At 48.5% G+C, this 23,305-nt stretch overlaps 2 protein-coding genes across 5 annotated transcripts in view; one reads left to right on the top strand and one right to left on the bottom strand.

Annotated features, from left to right (window-relative positions):
• Positions 1–16,166, top strand: part of cdc42bpab (CDC42 binding protein kinase alpha (DMPK-like) b) — a 76,091-nt gene extending 59,925 nt beyond the window's left edge. For both annotated transcript variants that reach the window (XM_079753709.1, XM_079753708.1), the window contains 14 exons: positions 425–564; positions 848–929; positions 1,465–1,684; positions 2,261–2,323; positions 2,555–2,808; positions 3,215–3,339; positions 3,638–3,852; positions 4,810–4,907; positions 5,543–5,627; positions 6,207–6,330; positions 6,982–7,099; positions 7,546–7,663; positions 8,761–8,918; positions 12,343–16,166. In XM_079753709.1, coding sequence (XP_079609835.1) covers positions 425–564; positions 848–929; positions 1,465–1,684; positions 2,261–2,323; positions 2,555–2,808; positions 3,215–3,339; positions 3,638–3,852; positions 4,810–4,907; positions 5,543–5,627; positions 6,207–6,330; positions 6,982–7,099; positions 7,546–7,663; positions 8,761–8,918; positions 12,343–12,474 — 1,932 coding nt within the window. In that variant the 3' untranslated portion in view covers positions 12,475–16,166. The remainder of the gene's footprint in view (positions 1–424; positions 565–847; positions 930–1,464; positions 1,685–2,260; positions 2,324–2,554; positions 2,809–3,214; positions 3,340–3,637; positions 3,853–4,809; positions 4,908–5,542; positions 5,628–6,206; positions 6,331–6,981; positions 7,100–7,545; positions 7,664–8,760; positions 8,919–12,342) is intronic.
• Positions 16,167–20,567: 4,401 nt separating this feature from the next.
• The window catches only part of fzd3a (frizzled class receptor 3a), a 20,634-nt gene continuing 17,896 nt past the window's right edge, over positions 20,568–23,305 (bottom strand). The window contains exons 7-8 of one of the 3 annotated variants that reach the window (XM_079753989.1): positions 22,487–22,966; positions 20,568–21,979 (exon numbers count right to left, since the gene is read on the bottom strand). In XM_079753989.1, coding sequence (XP_079610115.1) covers positions 21,721–21,979; positions 22,487–22,966 — 739 coding nt within the window. In that variant the 3' untranslated portion in view covers positions 20,568–21,720. The remainder of the gene's footprint in view (positions 21,980–22,486; positions 22,967–23,305) is intronic. The other 2 variants (XM_079753990.1, XM_079753991.1) reach the window with 2 other exon arrangements.

The raw sequence follows: 23,305 nt of genomic DNA, 5'->3' as shown, positions 1-23,305 counted from the left end.
TGTTTAACTTGATTTAACTTTGTGTGTGTGTGTGTGTGTGTGTGTGTGTGTGCAATTCTATGCCCCAATCTCCCCCGAGTCTGCCTGTATAAAGTTTGAAGAAAGATAGGTATCTCTACTGCAGTGTATTTATATACAATACTTTATGAAGTAGTTAATCTACACATTAAATACTCTCTATGTTCCTGTATGAATCTACACATTAGGTACTGTCTATCTACTGTATTTGAGGTAATCTTAATACAAAAGTACTGGGTTTATCTTTATTAAGTCCTATATAAATGGTGTACACTCCACGCTTTAAGTACTCAGTCCATCTATATGAAGTGCTCCATATCAAGTACCAGGGCCACATCTATATGGTACGTGTATCTATATAAAGTACTGTATATGCTAAGGGCCCCTCTATGTGTGTCTATATCAGGTCCCCAAGCCCACAGGGGTGAAGAAGGGCTGGCAGAGGGCCATGGCGGTGGTGTGTGACTTCAAGCTGTTCCTGTACGAGCTGGGGGAGGGCAAGATGACCCAGCCAAGCGTGGTCGTCAGCCAGGTCATCGACATGAGGTTAGAGAGGACTACTTCTCCCAAGATCCTCCTCCTCCCTCTGGAATTGAAATACAATTCCCAGAAATCATAATCGAATGTACAGGAATTTAAATGTAATTTCAATCTTAACGGTAATTTCATAAAATCATTCCACAAAGTAGTCCAGAAATTGAATTTCTGAAAATGCAATTAGGAAAAGCACATTTTCATTGAGTTGGTGTTTCTTGTGAACAAGTTGACATTGATGCATACGCCATTTTCGTGAACCATTCGTGAACCATTTTCTTGTTCTTTTCTGCAGAGACGAGGAGTTTTCCGTCAGCCCAGTCTTGGCCTCGGATGTCATCCACGCCAACCGCAAGGACATCCCCTGCATCTTCAGAGTAAGTCCCCTACCTAGCCTCTGTAAGTCAAGTCTACGCTGTCTCAGAGACGACTAATGCACCTTCAGAGTAAGTCCCTTTAACTAGCCTCTGTAAGTCAAGTCTACTCTTTCTCAGAGACGACTAATGCACCTTCAGAGTAAGTCCCCTTAACTAGCTTGAATTCAGTTTCACTCTGTCTCTAAGATGACTAATCCACCGTTAGAGTAAGTCCCATCAAGTAGCTTCCACAAGTCAAGTTAGCTCAGTATGTCAGATGACTTTTAGTGAATAGTCGCAATGTCATGTTGTTGGGACATGTTCTATGGAATATTAAATAGGAGCTCTTATACGGAAGTAACGCAATCAAATATGATGATTATTATTATTATTATTATTATTATTATTATTATTATTATATTGCCTATCCCAAAAAAACAGTGACATATATTTGAACAAACCACAAAACTGCATATGCATGTCCATTATCCATCTCGGGAATCTAGGGCCCCCTTCGGAACATAACCTTTGACCTCCGCCCCCGTGCCCCCTCCAGGTGACGGCGTCGCAGCTGTCCCCCACGACCAGCCACAAGCCGTCCATCCTGATGCTGGCCGACAGCGACCAGGAGCGCAACAAGTGGGTGGGGCTTCTGAGCGAGCTGCACCGCATCCTGAAGAAGAACAAGCTGAAGGAGCGCTTCGTCTACGCCCCCAAGGAGGCCTACGACTCCACCCTGCCGCTCATCAAGACCACCCAGAGCGCCACCATCATTGGTAGGCATGAGCACGCACACACACACACACACACACACACACACACACACACACACACACACACACACACACACACACACACACACACACACACACACCGTGTATGTGGGCGACACTGGACACTGACCATACTATGATTAGTATGGATCCTGAATCAATCTAAGTGTACCGTAAGCTATAGACAGGAGCATGTTATACCCAATGCTCCTATGCTTGTAAAATGGAGGAGGTTAATGTGATGTGGCTTCACGGTTTACAAGCCCTGTAAACCGTGGTGATTATTATAAATATATCAAGCGATCTGTAATCTGCTCATTTGGAAAGTATTACACAGACACTGACCTCTCGCGCCCTAAGCTGGCCTACATAAGATGACTCAAACCTACTGCTCATTACTCTGATACGTCCTCCCAACCAAGAACACTATTTTTACATCTTATAATCTTCCGCTCTCCTGCCTCCGGCTTTAATAAGCTCAGATCTGTTCAGTACTGAAACTACAACTCCTGGTCAGAACATTATACGTCAGTTTCTTAAATTGTCTTGTCTTGGAAGCTAACAACTCTTTTTTTCCAGATCACGAGCGTGTTGCCCTTGGCAACGAGGAAGGCCTGTATGTCATCCATGTTACCAAAGATGGTGAGAACAACCTGGCAATACGTCTGTCTCCATTTTTCCATTTTTCTGTTCTGATGTCCAATTTGTGACTCCTTATTCAATGTCCTAATAGGTTGCCTCATGATTAATTACTCCTTATCTCCTTCTCACCTCATCTCCTCCTCTTGACCCTTCCTCTCATCTTCTCTCTCTCTCTCTCTCTCTCTCTCTCTCTCTCTCTCTCTTTCTCTTTCTCTTTCTCCCCCCCGACAGAGATCATCCGTGTGGGCGACAACAAGAAGGTGCACCACATCGACCTGATTGGCCAGGAGCAGCTGCTGGCCGTCATCTCGGGGCGCAACCGCCACGTGCGCCTCTTCCCCACGCAAGCGCTGGATGGCCGGGAGACGGACTCCTTCAAGCTGCCGGAGACCAAGGGCTGCCAGGCGCTGGTGTCGGGCCCCGTGCGCGGTGGCTCCGTCACCTGCCTCTGCGTGGCCATGAAGAGGCAGGTCATCTGCTACGAGGTGAGTGGGGGGCGGGGCTTAGTGGAGACAGGATGCTCGCTGTAGGTCGCGTTGGGTTTTGAGTGGGGATCCCACTTGGATCTTTTGAATCTATTTTCTTTCTCTGTTCTTGCTTGATTTGTTTCTTTACTTTTGGCTTTTGTCTAGTTTTCACGCTCATTTTTTAAAAAATCTCTCTTTTTCAAATCTTTGTTCTGTTTATTTCGTTCTTTCTTTGCTTCTTTTCAGCCTTCTTTCGCTACTTTCTTGTTCTTTTTAAATTCATTTTACAATGGTTAAATTGCTCTTTATTTTTTTCTTTATTTCCTCCACTATTTTTCTTTCGTGTTATCCCCTGCTTGCTGCTTGCTACATGCTACATGCTACGCCCTGAGCCTGGAGGCTCTAACGTGTCTCTCCTGTCCAGGTGAACAAGAGCAAGTCTCGGCACCGCCGGGTGAGGGACCTGCAGGCCCCGGGCCACGTCCAGTGGATGGGTCTGCTCAACGAGCGCCTCTACGTGGGCTACCAGGCCGGCTTCACCCGCTACAGGTAACCCACTACCAGGGGTCAACAAGTCTGTCCTAAGCCTAGCTTATTTTAGCAAACAGGTAAATAACTACCGGTAGTCAGAACCAGTCGCATCATGTCTTATTTAAATTAAGCATAGCTTGGTTGAGTTCAGTCTAGCTTTGCTGAGCTATTCTTATCTTAGAATAGCTTTGTAACCAGCATTGTAACAAACACTCGGGACAGAACCTCAGGTCCCTGTAAATCCGGTTTCCATGTCGGTCTGCCTCTCTCGGACCTCTGACGTTGTCCCTCTACCCCCTTGTTGCCCCACCAACAGTGTCCATGGCGACCACTCTCCGGTCAGCCTGCTGCACCCTGACGACCAGACGCTGGCCTTCATCGCGCAGGACGGCCTGGACTCGCTGTGTGCCGTGGAGATCTCGAGCAAGGAGCTGTTGCTGTGCTTCAGCGCCATCGGGCTCTACGTCGACTCCCAGGGCCGCCGCTCCCGGCAGCAGGAGCTCATGTGGCCCGCCACGCCCAACGCCGCCTGTGAGTGGTTGTGGCCCCAGAACCCCGATCCCACTGGAAGCAGAAAGTGCATCGGAAAACGAATCACCTTTAAGGCTTAGCTATGATTGGACGTCGACGCAAGGCAAGGGGGTTTACGGACCAATTGCGTCCTTGCGGACCCTCCTTGCATCCACCCCAAGGGCCTGACTTGCTCATCACAAAAATTGTGACCTTGTGTCAAGGGCTATGATTGGTCTGCTAACTAAAACCAGACCTAGAACCAAAACAGACCACGACTGCGTCGAGGCGACTGCATGTAATGGTCGTTACGTAATGGTCATTACGTTGAGTCGACGTCCAACCATAACTAAGCCTTTAGGAAAGAATGAACCCACCAAGATTGTCATTTGATGGTTGTATTTGTAAAGGCGTTGCCTTAAGGCAGTGACGATCTTAAAAGGCTTCACAGACCCACGTTATTCTACACCCCCACTAACCTAACCATCAACATATACATTATACTCACACCTTTAAATCCCCTTTATACCTGTGAATCACACCTTTACCTTTGAGATACATCAGTACCTGTGAATACACCTATACTTTTGAAATTCACACCTACCTGTGAATACACATGTACTTGTGAAATACACATGTGCTGTGTATTTACACTGGCAGATCAGCAGAGCAATCTTCTGAAACAACAGAACACATGCCAAAACAAGCCTTGATTTGTTTTCATTACATGAAATGTAACATGAAATGTCAACGTGAAATGTCTAAAATGAGCAGTCTATTGCCGTGGGCAATGCTGCTCAACAGCAAATCGTACCAAATGTATTGTGTCACACTACGAAACGACTGCCCTTCAAATCAACCAAGAGTTACCCTGCAAAATATGAGCACATACAGTAGTCCTATTTAAAACCAGCTCTGCCGCTTCTCATTCTTCTTCCATCTCATAATAACAAAGGGTTGTTGTGTTCCCCCCGGCAGGCTTCAACGCCCCCTACCTGTCCGTGTACAGCGAGAACGCCGTGGACGTGTTTGACGTCAACACAATGGAGTGGATACAGACCATGCCTCTGAAGAAGGTCAGTACTGTGTGTAGCCGCCAGTCATTGTTAAAGTGTAACCCTAGCAGGACTAGAGCCGAACTGCAGGGACAGCGCCCTCTAGGAGGAACCACGGGTAACTGCAGTGATTACCTCTAGCCTATATCTACAGTGTTTGTAAATGCATCAGGTTCACCGAGAGTTCAACTAGACTCCGCTCCGACGCACTTATTGTTTGTTGTACATCCTGGCACTTAATATATACGCACTAATTACTTAAAGTTCTAAGTTCTGTAGCATCTTATCCTAGCTATCTTTGTTGTATACAGAGAATGGGTTAACCTAGCTATTGTTAGGGCTTTGCACCTGGTTCTAAGAAAATCCTTTCTGTACCGACAGAGATTTATTGGTTCACCTTCTTCTGACAAATGTACTTAATGTAAGTCGCTTTGGATAAAAGCGACTGCTAAATTCCCTAAATGTTAATGTAAATGTAAATCAGGTGCTTTGTTTGGTTAGTCTTGATCAATTCTAGGTTGTGTGATAATGTCAAAGCTTCTGCACAGGTTAAAGGTTGAGGTTTAGCATACCAGCACCTTCTTGAATATAACCTATAATGTATCACAGTAGCATATAGCGTAATATAGAGCGCCTCTTCCTGTGGCGGCGGCTAGGTGCGACCTCTGAACGTGGACGGCTCCCTGAACCTGCTGGGCCTGGAGACGGTCAGGCTCATCTACTTCAGGAACAAGACGGCGGGTAAGCGGTCTGAAAGCCCTGCTGTACTCTGTGTTCGAATGAGAAGCCATTTTGTTTTTCTGCTCGTGAACGGTCTGTTAATGCTGGGGCTAGAGGAAAAGATCCTTCATTCAATGTCGGAACTCCTGATTGATATGGTATCTAAGGTGTAAGGATAATGCTAACACTATTTAAAATGCTACCTTTAAACGTACATTTTGTTCAAAAGTTTTTATTTCCTATAGAACTATATAGGATAGTATAGTGTAGTGTTCGATCCCCAAGTGTCCAAAGCCTAACTTTCTGGCATCCTCAAGCCAAATATCGAACCCCTACCTGATCTTTAATTTGATGTATCCAGAATTCCCTTTGATTCTTAAAGTCACACTTTTACTAAAAACGTCTGCTATGACTGGTACATTTTTCAATATACATTCAATCTATAGATATTTGAATCTACAGTCAAACTAAATTATCCTAAACCATTTCAACATCCTGAATACAGTTGCTCTCCTCCGCGCTGACTGTATGATAAGTGGTGCCCACTAGGTGCTGGCGATGTGTAGCGCAGGGTGACGAGCTGTGTGTTGTGCTAAACAGAGGGCGATGAGCTGGTGGTCCCGGAGACGTCAGACAACAGCAGGAAGCAGCTGGTGCGCAGCATGAACAACAAGCGGCGCTTCTCCTTCAGGGTCCCGGAGGAGGAGAGGCTGCAGCAACGGAGGTGAGCCTAGCGCACGCGGCTAAGCTAGAAGGCTGGCACCCCATTATTATAGGATATAGTATGTAGGATATTTTTGTATTTTTGTGTAAATAGGCAGCGTTTAGAATCAATATGATTCACATGTCTTAATATATAACATCCCCTTCTTTATTACATCACACACACACACTGAACACAATGTGTAAACAGTGCAAACAATCAGAGTATATTGTTGTGAACACAGTTTATAATTGAACCACAACATTGGAGCAGATACAGTAAAAGTTGCCACACCGCTGCATGACCTAGATACTGCAATGCTGTGACCTCAGGGCTTATCAGGAAGAATCGGTGCTCCATCCCCTCTGTAGTCCCTGAATAGAGCCCCGTTCTGGTTGACTGACCTGCTGCAGGCACACTCACAGTTTTCTACACACTATCACCTCAATAAGCCCTCTGACGCTCACTGGTGCACACCACCTATTATGGGACACGGGACCAGAGAGAGATTGTGTGTTTTTAAGCGACATTTTGCCCATTTGGTGTTTTGTATTCTGTGACTTGTTTTGAATTACACTAAGTGGATCTAATGGTAGGGTAGGCATTTTTTGTTCTTATTGTTGAAATTCTCTCCTCACACACGTTCAATTCTCCATATGCGTGTGTGACTAGGGAGATGTTGCGAGACCCAGAGATGAGGAGCAAGCTGATCTCCAACCCAACCAACTTTAACCACGTGGCTCATATGGGACCAGGAGACGGGATCCAGATCCTCAAAGACCTGCCCATGGTACACACACACACACACACACACACACACACACACACACACACACACACACACACACACACACACACACACACACACACACACACACAGACACACACACAGACACACACACACACACACACTCAAAGCACACTCACACTCAAAGCACACTCTCACATGCACACGGTTACACAAAGATACACAGTTCTATAGAAGAACACACACACACATACAGTAAATACTTGCATGGATTGACATGAATCCATGACCGCACACTTAAACAAGCACACCCAACACAGACAGAGCACATGTTATGCTATATTATCAACCTGGAGTGTGCGACTGTTCACCAATCACAACGCGTATGTGTGTGAATGCACGTTAATGCACCCTCCTCACTCCTGCCCCCATTGCATGTTGTGTGTGTCCTGTGTCTGTGTGTGGTCCCATGTGCGTGTCTAAACCAGAACGTGCGTGTTCAGGAGAACCGGGCGGGGTTCAGCGGCTCCGTCAGCATCCCCTCCATCACCAAGAACCGGGCGGAGCCGGGCCGCTCCATGAGTGCCAGCAGTGGGCTGGGCATCCGTAAGTACCTCCTCCTCAAGACTATAGACAGGACCCTCCTCTGTCAGACTATAGACAGGACCCTCCTCCTCCAGACTATAGACAGTACCCTCCTCCTTCAGACTATAGACAGGACCCTCCTCTGTCAGACTATAGACTACAGACTATAGACAGGACCCTCCTCTGTCAGACTATAGACAGGACCCTCCTCTGTCAGACTATAGACAGGACCCTCCTCCTCCAGACTATAGACAGTACCCTCCTCCTTCAGACTATAGACAGGACCCTCCTCTGTCAGACTATAGACTACAGACTATAGACAGGACCCTCCTCTGTCAGACTATAGACAGGACCCTCCTCTGTCAGACTATAGACAGGACCCTCCTCCTCCAGACTATAGACAGGACCCTCCTCCTCCAGACTATAGACAGGACCTTCCTCTGTCGACTATAGACTACAGACTATAGACAGGACCCTCCTCTGTCAGACTATAGACTACAGACTATAGACAGGACCCTCCTCTGTCAGACTATAGACTACAGACTATAGACAGGACCCTCCTCTGTCAGACTATAGACTACAGACGATAGACAGTACCCTCCCCTATTTAACATGGACTAGACTATAGACAGAACCCTCCTCTATTTAATATAGTCAAGACTATAGACAGTACCGACTCATAATTTAACATGGTCCAGATTATACAAAGTACCGACCCCTTACTTTACATGCTCCAGTTTAAACACTACAGTACTGACCCCTTACCATCCAGTATAGTTTATGTAATTATCTATTGTTTGTTATACCTTATGTTTAATTTACATGGCATTTTTTGAGAATTTCTTCCTTAACGCTAATTTTACCTTCTCAACCTTTCTTTTCCCCTCTTTCTCTCTCTCTATCTCTCCCACGTCTCCCTCGCTCCCTCTTTGTCTCTCTCTCTCTCTCTCTCTCTCTCTCTCTCTCTCTCTCTCTCTCTCTCTATCTCTCCCACGTGTCTCTCTCTCTCTCTCTCTCTCTCTCTCTCTCTCTCTCTCTCTCTCTCTCTCTCTCTCTCTCTCTCTCTCTCTCTCTCTCTCTCTCTCTCTCCCCCTTCCCTGTCTCTCTGCTCTCCCCAGGCTCATCCTCTCAGAACGGCAGTGCCCTGCGTCGGGAGCTCTCTGGCGGGAGCTACAGCTCCAAGCGACACACCATGACGTCCCCGTCCGAGAGCTCGCTGTCGTCCGGCGGCGGCGGCGAGTGCGGGGACGCCCCGCTCTCCCAGTTCGACCGAGAGGTGAGCAAGAAAAGGACTACGATTTCCAGAAAGAGCAAATAAACGGAGGCCATCTTTTCCAAATGAGGGCTTTCAAAGACGAGCAATTCAGTATGAGCGCTTTTAGTGGCAAACACTAAGAACACACTTTAGACTCCAACGGGTAGTCTCCAACGGGGTTTGGTTTGTGTTCAAAATCTGCTCAGCTCACGTCAAATCTTGGAGTTGCATCGTAACTTGTCCTGGCTATTCGATTTTGGCAAACTACAAATTTGTAATTTGTATCAAAAGTGCTCACCTGAATTTCAGTTCTATTTTTCCTGTGCATTTGAGAATCTTCTTTTAAATGGTCAGAACTAGCGGTAACTAACAGCCACAAATCGCTGAAGTGATAGGGTCATTGTGTACTTGCAGAGCTACATCATTAGCATACTCTTTTGGTCATGCGCTACTTAATGAAGGTCTGTTTTTCCCGCCATGGGAATGGTTATTCTGACTCAAACCATCCAACTGACCCTTAACCTTGCTGACCTGTAGCCGTTAAGATCTCAACCTTAAGTGTATATAAACACGCATTTCATTGAACTCTCCCAAATGCACAACGACGACGGTGGTTTTCACTACACGTATTAGCCTAGCGACTCTAGATGCTAGCATGTGTGCTGTTGGATGGAATCATGTCACATGTCGTACTTCCCACCCATACATCCCAGTCGTTTCCGCTTGTTTCCGCTCTGAGTACATTGGTTGGTCTGCTGTGATGTCACACCTGCTACCACAGCTGCTTCACGTTTGAGCTAAAGCTAGCCAGCTGAATCCAAGCCAAGCTTTTCTGCCTCGTAGACGCTGTTGCAACCCGGTTCCCATGTATTTTGAACAAAACGGAAAGACCTACAAACATATTTATTTTTGTTGTATTTAAATTCTTGCTAAATTTATGGCTAATACCCTACTAAGAAAAGGTATTTTATACCTTTTTAATTTATAGTTTTATAAAATATATTTTGTCGTTGGGAGTACCATTAACCCAGCCCTAATAACCATAACATTGAAGCCCACCAATCAAGAAATATCCGAACAACATATTCTCCATTCAGAATGGGCTGGTTTAATGTTGGAGGAATAGGGCTTGTTGGGTAATGGCAGCCAAGCGGTAACTCTTGTATTATTGCTTGCCTCCACTGTGCCCTGGTTACGAGCTATCGGGATATTGAAGTCAAATTAGCAAAGGACATACATTTAGGAATTTATTTCCAGTCTCCCTTGAATAGATGTATAGCATGAATGAGTAAACATTTTCATTTCATTTTCACTTCATTGAGTTTTAAAAGTGTGTCCGCAATTTGTCCACATTACAATGGACAACCTAAGTCCTTTTTTAAGGGTTTTACTTTGCTTTCTACCATTTTGGGAGGATATTTAAGGGGAAATCTGACTCTAGTTCCTAGGACTACACTACCTTAACTACGTCCCACATTAAGCTTCCAAATCCCAGCTTTACCATACAACACTGTGTACCGAATAAATTATACTCCTCAAGGCACATGGAATCCACCTGTGAGGTCTTGAACGGCTCTGGATAATGTAAACTCCCATTACACCCAACCAACCCACCCAACCACCTGACCACCGTCATCCAGCCTCAAGTACCCCCCCAACCCGAACCCTGCATCGGGCAACCCCCTCCTCCCCCAGCCTCCGGCTACTTCATCCTGGCCCCCCATACCGCCATGTTTCCCGCCTCCCCCCAACACCCATCCCCTGGCTCGGCTTGGTTGGCAACCCCCCGCCCGTCTTCCCCATCCGCCTCCCCTCTCCCCGGCTCCACACCCCCAGTGGCCGCCCCTCCTGGTGTCTGTTGGGCCGGGGTCTTGGCTGAGTCTTGACTTTCCTCTGCAGTGGCAGGCGGTCTCGCCGTCGGAGAAGACCCCCGATCTGAAAAGGGCTTTAAGGACCCTGCTTAGTAAGATGAAGGTAATGTTGGAAAGAGTGGACCAGCGGCTGGCGCACCTACTCACACACCTAAACACACACATTTTACTGAACAATTGGAAAACCACAATAGCAGGTAAATGGGACGGAAAAAAACATATCATGTACATGGTCACCGTTTTTCATTTTGCCCCCCCACCCTCAACGTCCCCATGTTTTCTCTGCGGCCCTTGGCTGGCTGTGCCATGCTTCGAGCACATTCCCCACTGGCCTGGAGGCTCCGCCCACAACACCACTTTTCTCACTGGGACCGCCCACTTTTACCTCCCCACTCCTCGTTTCTTCTTCTTCTCATTGGTTGCCCGTTCTCTTCATGGAATGTTGTACGCCAGTCATTCCAGACGTTCGCACAGACTCAAACTCCCCCTCCTACTTCACACCCCCTGCCCTCCGCTCCACCAATCACCAACAAGCACGCTTCCATCGTGAGCAGGCCAATCCCGAGCACGTTTGGGGCATTCAGAGGCTAGGTCTTGATGTGTGGCTGAGCACAGGATTCTCCCCGGGATGCTGTGATATGAGAGATGTCTGATGACCAGGGCTGGCATGGTCAGGGAAGCATCATGGCGCGTTTCAGGGTCCCATTGTGTTGTCTTCTCAGGCGATTTAGCTGGGCATTAATTATCTTCATATCTATGCCATCTGGGACTCAAAAGAAATCCGTGCTAACACTGAACCTGCAGCGCTTTGAATGACCAAACAAATGTGTTGCAGAGAATTGAACTTCTAGATGAACTTCATCTAGATTTGTCTTGAAAGGCTGAAATACATGTATTGCATTCATGTATTTCAACATCCCCTCAGTGAACCAGTGATGAGGAGGTATAGCTAATATGTAGCATCACCGATACGTTGGAATAACTTTCACCAATATCACAGATGTTGATGATATTAGAAATGGGAGAGGATATAATGAGTAAAGTTTCTCTATGGTTAAGTACAGAAAATCATTTGGTAACATCTGGTAACCTTTCCCCTCAAGCATTTTCAAATATGATTTTCTTCATCCTAAATCCACGAACTAATGCATAAAAAACACATTTTCTATCGATTTGAGCTCTAACGTTTTTTATTGTATATATTCATCATTAAACCGCTGACCAACAGAATACATTTACAAGTCAAGTTAATTCAAAAAAAGTGTAACCACAACGATGCGACACTTGCACCATCACCTTAGCAACCACTTCAGAAGTTTGTTGTTTTTAACAGTCACCGCTTGCGGCCACGTTGTTCGATTCTTGCACACACTCCGATAACGCCATTTTCTTTGAACTGCATCTTCTCTTAACGTATTTAGACGTCTTCCTTAAATGTTTTGGCCTTGGTCAAAATTGGACTAGAAGGCTAGTGTTGAAGTAGTCCGCGTTGGATCTGATTATTGTCTGTCTACCTCCCCTCTCTATACCTCTATCTCTCCCTCTCTCTCTCGCTCTCTTTGACTCTCTCTCAGGACTCTGACTCGCCCCGTCACTCCACGGCCTCCAACAGCTCTACCTTCAGCAGCCCCCCCAGTCCCGCCTCGCCCCACAAAACCAAGTCCCTGTCCTTGGAGAGCACCGACCGCATGGCCTGGGACACATGAGCCAAGCCCCCTCCACCACCACCACCACCACCACCACCGCCGCCACCACCTCTGGTCCACCCAACCCACTCAACCCATTGACTGACAGCACAGGACTCCAATCCCTCTCTGCCAACAAAGCCCTTAGGGCCCGCCCCCTCCTCGCCCTCCAACAGAACTCATCCAATCGTATCTCATCTAAAGGTTCCTTCTCTTCTGACGTCGTACCCAAAGAGCTCATTGGCCAATAGTGTACTGGCCTACATTGTTTCCCAGTATGTCTGTAAATACACGCTCCAAGGGCGGGTCTGGGGTCTTTCTTCTTTGGGGTAGTGGGTGTATGTGTGGTGTGAGTTTGCGTTTTTATTAGAAAAGGCATTTAAAGGATATAGAAAGAAATAACATCCGCAATACAAGTTGTGCCGCCGGCTCTTTCGCAAATAACTTTACCGAAACATCGGAAACCTCGATTTTTCCGGTGACTATAACGGGCCGCGCCGCTTGACTGAGTCACTGAGTTGCCATCGGGAAATCCGGTTTCCCGCCTATTTGAAAATCGCTCAATGACCCCCTCAATAGGCGACCGGCAGAGAGCAGATATGGAGAAGACATGATTCGTATTGTACATAGAACTCGCAGTGTTTGGATCGGACGAAATTTCCGTTTATTTATCGATCTTAGAGTTGGAAAGGCGGGCTCTTTGAGAGCCAGAGTGAAGCGGTGACATATAATTTTTTACCTCGGGGAAAGAATTGATATTGTAACACAAAAAGACAGACGAGCTGCAATTTTATTTTATTTTATTTTATTTTGCTCTTCAAATTGACACTAGCTAGGTGCAGTGAATTTATTTTGACTGCGATAAGGCAGCGTTACTAAGCAACGCGTTACGGAGTGAGTTTTATTTCTTTTTAGAGACTTACGCCCCACTCTGGCATCTGGTCCGTAGGGATTGTCTTTTTTTTGGTTTCAGATGCGTGCGCAGACACTCAGAATACATTCGACACTGTGTGATGACATTGTCACGGCTCTCTTATGCTAACCTCTTCCTCACCGGGGGCCAGTGAGAGTGACCTCATCAGTAGAGCTCGGGACCACCTCCCATGTAGATGTAGCCCCCCCGACCGACATCCGGACCACGACCCACCAGTTGAACACCACACCAATTTACTCGGCAACAACAAAAAGGATTCCCACCACAATAATGTATATAGAATCAAAGTAGAGAGTAATATATGATATGGAAAATACTATAGGGAAATACATGGGAGAGAGAAAGAGAGAGAGAGAAAAAATCCTTACTCTTTTGTTCATCTTTTTAAACTTTTGTTGTATTCACACGGAAGCCATTTTAAACCACTTTCCAATGTGTTTTTGTTTCGTTTTTTTTTTTGATTGTATGTATTACACATTGCGCGATCGATTTTTCTTCACTTGGTTTGCGTTTTGAATGAAGAAAGTTGTTATTATCGGTGGTCGAGTAAACACAGGCATTTAACAAACATACACACACGTGTGTATGTCTGAAGCTCACTGGGTCAGTGCACGCACACACAGGCACGCACAGACGCACATGCACACATACAGAAGTGGTGAGGTGACCGCGTCATTCTGCTCTTCCTTAGTATTCTCTTCTCCACTGCAGAGAGAAGGCAGACGAGTTTTCTTCTGAACTTTCATTGGTCGATCGTGTGTCACGAATACTGGTTAATTTCCAACCAACCCTATGGTATCCCTAGGTCTAAAGTGGAGATATTTGGGGGCGAGAAGTCATTCAAACCAAAAGAAAGAAGATTTGTAGACTCTGATCGCCTTGTGTAATCCGAAGACTGTTGAACTGATGCGTTGAGTCTGGACGAATTCAAAACGCATTAAAGACACTAAAAGGAGAATGGAACCATTGATTGGCGACGGAGAGGAAAGGTCATCCATCTGTGTGTTTTATTTTATTTATTCCAGGTCTCCTGTCATTTATTCTTCAGACTATTTAACCTGTGGGTTAACATATGTGGGTTAAATCTGGAGGGAAGCAAGAAGGCACTACTTATAGGCAAAACAAAACAATTGAAAAGGATCTCTATTGAAATGTACAGCCGAAAGCTTTGAGGGGGAGACTGCAGACCGCAGGTTACAGGGAAGTTATTGGCCGTCGTGTTTTTTAACCTAGCCAACCAATCGCTTGTTCCCATTGGGCTAAAGCCAAACGTTAGCCTTTAGCACTGAGTGCTGCTATCCGGCCGTTATAACACATTGTAAAGTAGGCCTACTATTCAAAGACGTAGACAAAACACGCTGTCGTCCACGTACAATGCTATATATGTTAGGCTCTAGAGGCAGACGCTCATAGCAATACCAATTTGTAACATGATGTGATAAAGTTATGTCTTGCAACTGTTTGATGCCACTGATTTCCCTGTAAGCTGAGGATCTGCTTTGTCTGCAAGTACTCAACACCTGTTCAACCTCGTTTCTGGTCGAGGGTGTCTATCTCTGAGGTTGATTCTGGGCGTAGTCAATTTGGATCATTATCATGGTTGAGCTCTACTACTGAAACTTCAGGGCTCCCTTTATGAAATTTGGGTGGCTACTAGTCTTTCCAATCCTAAGAAAGTAGCTTGATCATATATCGCTAAAAGCTAAACACACCAATACGTTTCTGCCCCTTTCCAAAATCATCAGTTTTAATTCCAATCAAAAATAATTCCTTGCTTGAAATTCAGCGTTTATAAGAATAATTTCTTTTTTTTTCTTTAGATACGAGAGTGCAATGTGAATTCCGACACTCCAGATTGTGACAAAACCTGGTTTTAATTCCAAGAGATCAGCACCTCCTATAGGGCATTGTTTTAATTTCACCTTAACCTCACTATCAAAACTACCTTCTGGACTTTGTGTCTGTGTGGAAATGATTCGAGGTCCATGAAAATGTGTTGGCCAAGTATTTTATACTGTGTAGATTCCCCCCCCACTCAACCTGCTACAACAAAAATGTTTGAGGGAAAAAATTAAATGAACTCAGGAAATGTTGGAACCAATTAATATTTTCAGAAAACGATGGAGATGAGTGTGCTAGAATTTGGGATTGATGAATGAGTGAATGAAGGTGTGAACAGGTGAATTGATGAGGAGAGAGAGAGAATTCTAGCTATAGTGTAGGAGGGTACCAGGTTTTGGGAGAAAGGATCATGGTGGTCTAAAGGGTTTTTATGAAATTTTATTAAGATATAGTAGGGATGGAGCCCATTGGTTTGACACTAGTTGCTGGCTGCGTTGCCACAGTGGTAGCCCCGAAAAAGTGGAGAATAAAATTTGCCTTTTGCATTTCAGTGAGGTCTTATCTACACTACTTTCTATATTGTTTTCCTTTCTTTCATATCATATTACACTTTTTGTTTTTGTTTTTCTAGGATTGCTTTGTAATAATTTGTACAGTTTTGCATGTTATAGATGTAATCATTTTTTTTTTCTTGGACTTGGCTTTTTTGTTTTTCAACGGTTTGGGCGTTTTGTGTCGTTTTATTTTTTGCTGAGGATAACCCACTACAGGTGTTGTAGATTCTTTTTTGCACAAAAAAACATATTTAAGGTGTAAGGTCAATTCAAAAACAAAAAAAGAGATAATGTATGAAAGTGGCAGCCACGCGTATGTGGAGAACTCATGTTAATCTGTCTCCGATGTATTTCAATAAAACGGAGCGCTGTTACAAACACAACGATGCTGTGCATTTCTGTGTAGTATGTTTGTATGTATATATATATATACAGTGTGTGTGTGTGTGTGTGTGTTGTGGCGTCCCGCCCCTTAAACCTCGGCCCGGGCGCGTCCGAGGATTAGTGTTGGACAGCGTATACCGCCGCCACCCACTAACCGGCGACAGAGAGCATCACTTCTCTCCCCCCAATCAGCGCGATAGGGGACACCTGGCCGGAGGGAGGAGAAGGCCCGGGAGCCATCTTAAAAGGAGCACGAGAACGGACGAGAGGGGAGAACGGGAGCGAGTGGCAAAAGGGAAGCGCTCGAGACCACGATCGACTAGAGGCTCACGGAGACCCTATAGATAGTGATTGTGTTCCCTGTCGGAGATCATTGCAATCAATGCCAAGTGCGGCTTAACCCTCTTTCAACGTGTGATTTGTACCTGGAACCTGGCACATTGGGAAGCGGGTTACCACATATGGTGGAGAATGCAGGCAGGTGAAGAACCCACTACAATACCCCGGTAAAACTACCCACCAATCCGGCATGCAGAACCCGGATAGGACCACGGCCGCCGCCGCCCCGCATCAACAGCAAGTGCAAGCCGCAACCCTACAGCGGGAGACTACGGAGAGCATTGCCCTGCTACGTGAAGCCGTACTACGGCTCACCCAACATGCCGCCCGCGACGCCCCGACCGCCGCCCCGACCAGTCGGCTCACCAAGCTGGGGCCCGATGACGACGTGGAGGCGTACCTGGAAGTCTTCGAGCGGACCGGCCAGAGGGAGAACTGGCCAGAGGAGCAATGGGCCCACATCGTGGCACCGTTCCTCACTGGTCCCGCCCAGCAGGCGAGCCAAGACCTACCAGCGGAGACCGCCCGACAGTACCCCGCCCTCAAGCAGGCGATCCTGGCCTACTACGGACACAACCTCGCGGCCCGCGCTCAACGCTTCCACGACTGGCGATTTGATGTCCGGGGTGAGGTACGGACGCAGATCGCACAGCACGGTCGGTTAGTTCAGAGGTGGCTAGCGACCGGAGATGGACCCAGCCCTATCGACAGGGTTCTAATAGACAATACTGTACGACAGCTCCCGCCGGGCGCCCGACGGGTACTGGCCCACAACCATCCTGACACAGTGGATGACCTGGTCAGACAGCTGGAGAACTGGCAGGTGGCCCAGCAACTGAGCGCCAGTACCGGGACCACCCCACGACCCGCCGAGATCCGCTGAGACCGACGGGGACCCATGACCGGGGCCTCGGCACCCTCACCCGACCCACCGATCATGACCCAGGAGAGTCGTGAGGGGAGGCGGTGCTACGAGTGCAGCCAGCCCGGCCACATAGCCCGCTACTGCCCTGGAGACCGGGACGTGTCGATGCCGTCGGCCTACGCGGACACCCCGACACCCCGAAAACCCTCACGGCGTCCGAGCAACACGACCCCCCCGGAGGAACCGGAGAGTTCCCCCCTCACCGGGTTCTCTGACTTCTTACCGGGGAGGGGGGAAGGCTCGGCCCGACCAGGCCAGTTGGCCAGCGCCCAGCTCCACGACGAGGCCCTAAAGCATGCCTAGAGCCACGTTTTGGCCCACGGCGGACAGACCCGGGACTCGGTGAGTCACCTGCCGCACCCACACTTCAGCACTAAGGGGGGACTACTATACAGAGTAGTGGCAGGAGAGGGGGGAGTAAGGGAACAGTTAGTAGTTCCCTGAAGGTATGTAAGCAAGGTGCTGTTTATGGCCCACACCCACCTCCTGGGAGCCCATCTGGGCATGGACAAGACCCGGGAACGGGTCCTCGGGAGATTTTACTGGCCGGGGGTAAAGAGGGATGTCGAGCGTCACTGTCAGGGGTGTCCCAAGTGCCAGAGGGTAGCGCCTAGGGCCACAGTCAGGAACCCCCTTATCCCCATGCCGATTATAGAAACCCCCTTTGACCGAATAGCTCTGGACATTGTGTGGCCCCTTCTCAAGACCAGCCGGGGACACGATACATCCCGGTACTGGTGGACTACGCCACCCGGTACCCCGAGGCTCTACCCCTGCGCGCAGCGAACGCGAAGGCGGTCGCCCGGGAACTAATGCTACTGTTTAGCCGGGTAGGGATAGCGAAGGAGGTGTTAACCGATCAGGGCTCATGCTTCATGTCTCGCGTAATGAAGGAATAACTTAGACTCCTGCAGGTGAAGCAGCTCCGGACCTCAGTCTACCACCCCCAGACAGATGGCCTGGTGGAACGGTTCAACAAAACTCTGAAGCAGATGCTTAAAAAGGCCATGGACCTGGACGGTAAGAACTGGGACCAGCTATTACCACATGTCCTGTTTGCCGTACGGGAGGTGCCCCAGGCGTCCACCGGGTTCTCACCGTTCGAGCTGCTGTATGGACGAAGGCCCCGCGGCATCCTGGACATAGCCAAGGAGGCATGGGAGAGCAAGCCGTCCCCCCACAGCACCACCCTGGACCATGTGGAACAGGTGAGGGACCGCATGGCCCAGGTGCGGCCCATCGTCGGGGAACACCTCCGGCAAGCCCAGCAGGCCCAGGCGAGGGTCTACAACCGGGGAGCCCAGCTGCGAACTTTCCAGCCTGAGGACCTGGTCCTGGTCCTGGTCCCCATGGCAGAGTGCAAGTTCCTGGCCAAGTGGCAGGGACTCTATGAGGTGGTTGAACGGGTGGGGGAGGTAAATTACCGGGTTAGACAACCAGGGAGGCGGAAGCCTACCCAAATATACCACATTAACATTTTGAAGCAGTGGAGAGGGGGAGGGGAACCCCCCGACCCTGCTCCCCTGGCGCTGGCGGCCCGATGCGAGATCCCGGAGGTTCCGGTGGCGTCTCGGGCTGGAGGAGGTGGCGTACCTGGGGTACCAGCCACAGGAGAGCAAGGTGGCCGCCATCCGGGACTGGCCCCAACCCCACACCAAGAAGCAGGTGAAGTCGTTTTTAGGACTAGTCGGGTATTACCAGCGGTTTATACCCGGGTTTGCCACGCTGGCCAGCCCACTGAACGACCTGACCCGGAAGGCCCTGCCGGATCGGATCACCTGGTCCGAGGCAGCCGACCAGGCCTTTGGGACGCTCCGCGAGGCCCTATGCTCGGAGCCGGTGCTCATAACCCCCGACTTTGCTTCCCCCCTGATAGTGCACACGAATGCTTCGGAGGTGGGGCTGGGGGGAGTCCTATCCCAGGTCCGGGCCGGAGAGAAACACCCCATCACGTACATCAGCCGAAAGCTACTACCGAATGAGCGGAACTACTCGAAGGTTGAGAAGGAGGCCCTGGCCATCAAGTGGAGCCTGGATAAACTCAGGTATTATCTCCTAGGGAGGGAGTTTACCCTGGTCACCGACCACGCCCCCCTGAAGTGGATGGCCGGCGCCAAAGACACCAACACCCGGGTGACGCGATGGTTCCTGGCCCTCCAGGACTTCCGCTTTAAGGTGGACCACCGACCGGGCAGGGAGCACGCCGACGCCGACGCCCTGTCACGTCAGGATACCTGCCTGGGCGGGTTCCCCCTCTACATGAGGCCTGAGCAAGCGGTGGAGGAGTGTGGCATCCCGCCCCTTAAACCTCGGCCCGGGCGGGTCCGAGGATTAGTGTTGGACGGCGTATACCGCCGCCACCCACTAACCGGCGACAGAGAGCATCAGTTCTTTCCCCCAAATCAGCGAGATAGGGGACACCAGGCCGGAGGGAGGAAAAGGCCCGGGAGCCATCTTAAAAGGAGCACGAGAACGGACGAGAGGGGAGAACGGGAGCGGGTGGCAAGAAGGAAGCGCTCGAGACCACCATCGACTAGAGGCTCACGGAGACCCTATAGATAGTGATTGTGTTCCCTGTCGGCGATCATTGCAATCAATGCCGAGTGCGGCTTAACCCTCTTTCAACGTGTGATTCGTACCTGGAACCCGGCACATTGGGAAGCGGGTTACCACAGTGGGCGCGCACACTCTGGAGAGAAAGTAACTGGCACTTCTGAACTCTTGAAAAAAATCTTTATTACAGCTTCCACAAAGGTTTCATTTTTATCTATACATACCCCACAAGAACTGTTTGGGCAAACTTTAATACACGAAAGTAACAAAACTCTTGTGACCCGAACAAAACTATTGGCAAATTCTACACTAGTTGAATTATACTATTGTTTATCATATTCGAGCTGTAAGGCAGCAGGTTGGCATTCATCATCACATAGTTCAGTCCTTGGATCCAAAATGGCGGACGAGCCCAATCTATTTGAACAGTTTAGTGATGACATAATTTTGACTCATTAATCAAACATCCATTGTATTTTTGGAGGTGTTCCAAAAAACATTGATGTACGTCTTAACGGCAGTGATCAAAAGCCATTACATTTAAATAGCGCAATAAAGATAGAGCAAGATATTACCTGAAACCCATATTTAATGTTTACATAACTTCTCTCTGTGATGGGGCTGTTCGGCATTTCCCTTTTACAGTCAGGTTAACCTGAAAGTTCATAAAGGTCGAAACATTACCGAGTGTATGTTAGGGCAGTCTGGGACCTTTGTTTTATTACGCTATAGTTTGAATGACTGGTTGTGATCAACTTCATCAAAAATATACGTTCACATTTTCGGGCATTTCCCAGAATCAATTGCAGGGGGCCACCTTCACAAGCTGAAGAAAGGCCATGACCCGTCCTTACGTTTCAGATCAGCAGTTTTTCGCTCCAGTGAGCAACGGTGTACCGATAATGTCACAGTCAGAAGACAAAGGAGAGGGTATGCTATAAAACCCCACTGAATTCCCATATTGTCAGTGTTCATATTCACAGCCAAATAAAAAGACCTAACAATCCTGGAAAGCAGCATCCTTGATTCACACAATATTTCAGTAGTTGCATGTATGGTCTACTATATCAAGTCCTTGATGTCCACAAATATTTCAGTAGTAGCATGTATAGTCTACTAAATCAAGTCCTTGATTTTACTACAGAATAAGAAAACAAAGCAGTAAAAGTCTTCCTATAGTATAGTATAGTCCTCCATAGTATAGTTCTGGACGTTCATTCTCTGCAACTATCGTCGGTTGAATTCATTTCACATCCACATCCTCAGCAGGTTTCAGACATAACATGACATAAAGATTACATAGTTCCTCTGTAGGTCACCATGACGATCGTGATGCTCACGGTGTTTGGAGGGAATCGATACAGTGCTTGTGATTGGCTGTACCTGAGGAGCCTTTTTGAGGCATCTTAAATATAGAACGTTGATTGGCTGGCCGTAGCTCCACCCACCTGTCATTTGTACGCAGAATCTAGCAGCACCGACGACGCCATCAAGATTCCACTCAACGTGACTTGACAGCACTATAAACAAACAGCTCCCTATGAGTCTGAATGGAGCATTTCGGCTAGCATTAGCCAACAGTTAACCACAGCAAATGGCTAACTAGTGTCCATAAAGCTCTGAAGCAATCCAGTGTCACTCATGTGCTCAGGTCAAGTTTCACCTTTCTTTTTCTAAAGCAGGAAAAAAAGATGGCCACCTTTAATATCGAATAAAAGTGTCAAAGCTTTGGTCTCTCAGGCTCTGGGACCGTCTTCCTCCAGCACCATGTGGATCCCGTGTCCGGGAACGCTGTGTACCGCCTGCGGGGCGACGCTGAGGTCTCTCACGCTGCTGTGCCGCGATTGGCCCTCCAGCCGCTGGGTGGAGCCGTGCCGAGATGGGCTGTCCAGGCGGTTGTTGCTGCATAGTCTCGACTGTGATTGGTCCTTGAGTCGAGGAAGGCTTCCGTAGGGCAGGAACTCCTCCACGGCTCGGAAGCTGGAGGCGGTGAACCTAGGAGAGGGCGGGATGGAGACGGGTGAGGTGGGGGGGAAGCCAGAGGACTCCGAGCTTCATAGTTTTATGCCATGCAAAACTTGATTAACAAACTTGAAAGATTTCATTATGTCTGCAAGTTTCCATCTGGGATTTGCCATCTTGGATAAGGAATGTATTAATGCGTTCCTGTTTTTTTTTGGAATCCAGAGAGTAAGCGATTTGGATCATGGGTGCATCGAATCACCACATTGATTCCTTTTTAATAACGTCTCAGTGAGTTGCTGCACCAATAAGTACAGAGACGGTATCAATAAGTTTGTTGACATCGTCTCTACAAGCTGAATGAAAACAGCGGCAGTTCCTCGGCGTGTCCTCACTCTCTCACTCTCCCACTCTGTCATCGTACGCCGACGCCACCTTCGCTCCTTGCCTCATGAACCTCATGTTGCCTCCCGGCAGCCTGCGGTTCCGTTCGGTGTCTCTAATGCTCATGGTGATCCCCATGGCGACCACACCACCCACCTGTCGTCCCGGTTGCGGTGCAGGCTGTCGTGGTAGCTGCTGCCGCTGCTCCTGGACGGCCCGCTGCGCACGGAGCCGGCCCGGCTGGTGCTGCCGCTGGCCGGCTGGTCCAGCATGGCCAGGTGGGTGGAGGAGGCGTGGGTGGAGGTGCCCTGGGTGGAGGTGCCGCAGGACTTCCTCACCACGGGCCCGCTGGGCTCCCTCAGCAGCAGCTGGGCGAAGTCGGGCTCGGGGCACCCCAGGGCTTGGTGGCTGTTGTGCACCATCCTGCTGGGGTGGTGGTGGTGGTGGTGGTGGGGGGAGGCGGGGAGAGAGGTGGAGGCCAGGGGAAGAGAGGGGAGGGAGGGGAGGGAGGGGAGGGAGAGACGCAGGAGGGAGGGGAGGGAGAGGGGGAAGGTGGTGGGGAAGGGGGAGATGGAGATGGAGGAGGGGAAGGAGGAGCAGAAGGAGGAGCAGAAGGTGGGAGAAGGGGTTAACGCTCTGAGTTTTGTGGGTCGCGGAGCAGGGGAAGAGAGGGGGATTTGCAGAGTAAGAGGCGGGTTTTCACAAGCACTCTGGCGACCTCGTATCTATGGCAACCGGTCACCTTCTGGGTGACACCGGTTTCCGGTGTCAGGTGATCTGGAACTTGGATCACCTGGGTCGTCATTCATCAGTATAATCCTTCTACTATCCTTCCTTCTTTAGACAATAAGAATAAAGTAAACCTCACGTAGGACGATTGCATGGACACGGTCGATAAAAAAGTCACAATGGACCTAAACACGTAACAATCAGATTAAATGTTTATAAGGGCAAAACAACTAATTGCTGGTATTG

The sequence above is a fragment of the Pollachius pollachius genome (genome assembly GCF_949987615.1).
Source record: "Pollachius pollachius genome assembly, chromosome: 16".
Taxonomy (NCBI): domain Eukaryota; kingdom Metazoa; phylum Chordata; class Actinopteri; order Gadiformes; family Gadidae; genus Pollachius; species Pollachius pollachius.
Note: the sequence above shows the minus strand (reverse complement) of the source record. Positions and strands in the feature narration are given on the sequence as shown.